We start from the raw sequence: 5,230 nt of genomic DNA on the forward strand, positions 1-5,230 counted from the left end.
AAAAAAAAAGAGCAAGAGAGAGATTTAGGTAATATGCATAATAATGAGAATTTCTTATAGCCTCAGATTTGAAGTCTGACAAACCTTAAAAGCACTACACTAAAAAAATACATATCTAATAAATGATACTACTTTACCTCACTAATCAACTAGTTCATCCTTCAGCAGATCACCCATCATTATTTCAAACCAGGGTTATTAACATTAGCTGAAACTAAAATTTTTAAAAACAATTTTGTTCATTGAAAAATATGATGTGATAAACTTTAAATGAAAATAGTATATAAATAATACTAAATAACACCATTTCAAACCCACACTGCATCACCTTGTCATCTCATCACCTGTGACAGTGAAACAAGCAAAATGATGAAAATACAAGCAATTATATTAGCTATATATAAGATATCATATTACAATATTACAATAATATACTGTGGTAAATAATGTACTATTACAATGAATGGGGACTGCATCTTTAAAGTATGCAGAAACACCACTGAAGTGGCATAGAAGTATCCAAAAAATAGTCCACATGGTTTATGTCTTATGAATAAAAACAACACAAAATCTGAAGTCATGTGAAACATCTTGATTTCTAAACTTGTAATTTTAAGGTTGCCCTCACACAAAGTTATTAAATGGCTTCTGAAATTTTAATCTTGGACAACTATCCCTTTAAATGTAAATACCAGCTATAGTTGCCTTGCTGTCGATCAATAAACCACAGAGTGCACCAATATTAAAATATTAATTAAAAAACCCATCCACTTGAAACGGAAACATCGGAGAATATACAGCAAATAAATAAAAGAAAATTTAACTACTGAAGTGATGCACTTTCATTGCAGTGTTTTGTACTCGAGGCAACAAAGGTACAGAGGTAGAGTGTGAGAAACAGCATAAGAAACAGGAAGAAAAGATGAGAGAAAGTGAGAGAGTGATTGCTTGTAGCATACTGCCGGAAGGACAAAGCCAGCCTAGACTGAATACTAAGCAAAACAGATAGCAGCAGATGCTAGCAGCAGTCTGTTGTCAGGGGAAATGCCTCCCACACGACAACAGAGAAAAGAGCACACCGGCAAACGCAGGCCAAAGGGATCCCCCTGGAGCACAACATCCCAAAGAGGACTGGGCAAAACTGCTCACTTTATAGGCCCTATACAAGACAGACTAGCAGGAGGAAGGAGTTTTATGAAGTAAACCACTGGCTTCAAAATACTAGAGGTGCTGCCAAAATGAGCATTTGGATTTGTTTATTTGAATCTGTCACACACTCAAATGCTAACCATCCGTTTCTGAGGACGGTTCTTACCTTGGCTTTGTTGATAGTGCAGTGCAGGGCATTGTTCTCCTGATCGTACAGAAGGCTGAAGTCCAGAGTGCCGAGCGTAGCTGCAAGGAAACAGACATAAAAAACATCAACAAAACAGTTCATCTCCAGGGCAGACCACAGCACATATGCAACAACAATTAGCAAACTGTTTAAGCCATATTTCGCTCCTCCAGAGACCATCTGATGTCAATTTCACACAATAAAGGCAAAGAGCTTTCTCAATCTGGCAAGCTCTAATTTGAATTTGATTGGCTGGCTGCTATCAGGGTTGCAAACGTTTCTACAAGGTACCGGGCTGCTATGAGCACTTCTGATATGTTGCATCGAAATTTTATATTGTTTAATGTACTTAGTAGCAACTTGATATCAACGAGCAGAACTGTATAAGGGAGAGCAGGGTGATTTGAGTCTGCGGAGAAGTTGAGCCACCCCTTGTTTCTAGACAACCTTAAACAAAATTGGTGATGTGAACACAAATATGTGACGTTTTAAGCATTTTACTCACCCTGTGATGGAGAGAGGCTCATGGAATACTTGGTAATTACATTTTTTTTTTTGCTGTTCAATAATAATAATAATAATAATTAAAATAAATATATAAACAAATAATAAATAAATATTTAAAAAAAATTGTACCAACCAACAAGTTAACAATGATAAGATATGAGACTAATAATACACTATAACTAAGGGAAATATAATCCATTGTAACTTAAGTGGATGCATTGTGTGTTATAAATCATCATACTCTAAAACGCTATAACCACAAATAAGTAAATATTATAATGCATTAAAACTGTTGTTGTGATCATTCATGAGATGATACAACAAACATTTTTTTTTAAATAATACATTATGCATTCATTATAATGATTTAAATTATTTATTATTATTACTATAATGCTCTTATAATGTATTATAAATACGGACTTCATAGAAAGTGTTACCATTATTTCTGCTTGAAAGTACGTCTGTGAAATTGGTTTGGTTGAACAGAAATTCTGATCAGAAAACATTTTCCACTAATTTCAGTGTCAGAACAACTGTTCACACACACACACACACCATTATTTTAATGAACTTCCTCTGTTAGGTTCACCAGTCTATGGTGATACTAAGCATTTCAAATGTACCCCAACCTTTTAAAAAAACAACAACAAAAAAACAACAACAACAGCTGTATTCACCAATTTTAAATCATTTTGATCCAATTTTCCTATTTAAATGGAGCCATTTTCACCAGAATAAGCTGCAAAGTAGATTTGATAGTGAGAGTAAAATGTCCTGTTATGTGAAACAACAAAGGCTGTGACTTGCTGAAATTGTGCGAGATAGAAAAAAAAAAAAGGAGGAGAGAAACTGTGCTTTTCTCCACTATTCTTTGAATATTTGGTCCTTCCCCACTGATGAGTGTCAAGTCAATAGTCCTGTAGAGTGTCACGCCTTTGAAAGTGAACCTCCCTGCTGATTCTGCCACGTATGAATGTGGCCATGAGAAACAGAGTCAAATCTCATATGGACTCCTAGCAGGTGGCCTTCAGCTCCACTCTGCAGAGAGCATCTTGAGTTCAAGGGCATCCATCATTAAACATACTAGAGTAATCAAACAACCTTACCCTTAAACCAATTACCCTCAGCAAGATGACTGAGGAAAAACTCCTCTGGCTTGAATTTTGATCTAATTTGTATAAAATAACATTGACTGAGATTGAGGGATTGAGATTGAGGGTACCATATCACTTTAAGTCACAACGCCCCGTAAAAGTTCTTGCTGTATGAGTTTCAACAGAAAATCATCATACAGGTTTGGAATAACCTGAGGCTGAGTAAATGACGACAGAATTTTCATTTTTAGGTGAAGATGCCTTATGTCCTCCTCCCGTTTGTGTGCGTGTATTCTTATATGACGAGAGGAATCAGCGGGATTAAACCAGGCCTGTGTTTAATTACCTAAACTGGTACCAGCAATGCATGATTTCAATCTCTAATGCAGACAGCATTGCCATCAGTGATGGACTTTTCCCTTCTGCAATTATGATAAATTGTATTATCTTATGCTATTTCACCCATAAAGGCTATGAATAGAGGATGGAGAAAATGATGGACAGAGCAAACACACATGGTGTTGTTCAGTTCACAACACAGCAAAAAAAAAAGAAAGAAAAAGGTTTCGGTTGTGTTCGAAATGCTAAATATGGATTTTGTTCATAGATAGTGTGATAATGAGAGTGACAAATGCATTCGACAGCTTAAGTGACTCTCCTAAATTTTGTCGAGTATATGTAGGAAAACTTGCTCATATGCTTGTGTGATAACATCTCATAAGATTTTCCCAAATTCTGTTATATTTTTTCTAAGATTCTCACGGTAACACTTTAGTATAGGGACCAATTCTCACTATTAACTAGTTGCTTATTAGCATGCCTATTATTAACATATTGGCTGTTTATTAGTACTTATAAAGCACATATTCTACATGACCATATTCTACATCCCTAATACTACCCAATACCTGAACTTAACAACTACTTTACTAACTATTAATAAACAGCAAATTAGGAATTTATTGAGGAAAAAGTAGTAGTTAATGTTTTGTTAATGGCAAGAATTGGACCTTAAAATAAAGTGTGACCATTCTCACAAATTGTTTTGTTAAATTTTTTTAAATTCAGTTTGAATGGTTTAATTAAATTATAATAATCAAAAATGACATAATAAACAGAATAATTTAATAACTTATTAAACTTTAATAATAATAGTTCCTTATGAAAGTAATTTTTCTCGATTCTGTTTTTCATTATTTATTACAAATGTATTATCAAAATCGTAGTAATTAAATGAATTCAAAAAAATTCTAAATTTGATTAAAAAAAATGTAATCAAATGAAATTTGAAACAAAGTGCTGCACAACAAAGGTTTACGGTTTAAATTAAAACATGCATATACTGTTTAAAATAAATGGTGTGATATTCCTTAAAAATTTCTTTAATAAACTGTATTATTATTGTTATTATTACTTTGATAAGGATATTCTACTGTATAACAGCAATATATTTAGCAATATATTTTTGATCAGATATGCAATGAACATCACACATAACTTAAAGGCCAAAACCATCAATGTAAATAGCGCAGTAATCAGTAAATCAATGAACAGTAAAGCAGTAGTTTGCATGATTCCATAAAGGGTTAGTTCACCCAAAAATGAGCCAATCAGATTCAATCCTGTTGTCACGAGCTCGAGAATTTAAAGCGTAAGACGAGCGTGCGCTTAGAATAAACAGACGATATCGTTCGGTGGTGTGGACGCTAATATCGTTATCTTTATAGTTATCGTTCTTGGTGTGAACGGGCCTTTAGCAAGTTTGACCATTTCAGTGGAAACATTATTAGATTATTTGAAATGTTAACTGTTCAAACATTCAATTTAAAAATGCGGACTGAACAAAAGTTGTTTTTAAAGAAACAAACAAAAAACTAAATGAAACAAAACAATGAAATGCAAAAACAAAGGTTTAACAAAACACAAAACAAAACAAAACAGAACAGAACAAAACAAAAAGCTTTAAATAACTATTTGGTCACTTCAATAGAAACATCATTAAATGTTCAAACATTCAATCTAGGAATGGAGATTGAACAGAAAAAGTAATTTTATATATATATATATATATATATATATACAGTGGGTACGGAAAGTATTCAGACCCCCTTAAATTTTTCCCTCTTTGTTATATTGCAGCCATTTGCTAAAATCATTTAAGTTAATTTTTTTACCTCATTAATGTACACACAGCACCCCATATTGACAGAAAAACACAGAATTGTTGACATTTTTGCAGATTTATTAAAAAAGAAAAACTGAAATATCACATGGTCCTAAGTATTCAGAC

General features: G+C 33.2%; 1 protein-coding gene across 2 annotated transcripts in view; it reads right to left on the reverse strand.

Annotated features, from left to right (window-relative positions):
• The window catches only part of LOC107587692 (double C2-like domain-containing protein beta), a 251,064-nt gene that overhangs the window by 75,526 nt on the left and 170,308 nt on the right, over window positions 1-5,230 (reverse strand). For both annotated transcript variants that reach the window (XM_016275571.1, XM_016275570.1), the window contains exon 9: window positions 1,316-1,395. In XM_016275571.1, the coding sequence (XP_016131057.1) occupies window positions 1,316-1,395 (80 nt within the window). The remainder of the gene's footprint in view (window positions 1-1,315; window positions 1,396-5,230) is intronic.

The sequence above is a fragment of the Sinocyclocheilus grahami genome, unplaced genomic scaffold (assembly GCF_001515645.1).
Source record: "Sinocyclocheilus grahami isolate Dianchi unplaced genomic scaffold, SAMN03320097.WGS_v1.1 scaffold95.1, whole genome shotgun sequence".
Taxonomy (NCBI): domain Eukaryota; kingdom Metazoa; phylum Chordata; class Actinopteri; order Cypriniformes; family Cyprinidae; genus Sinocyclocheilus; species Sinocyclocheilus grahami.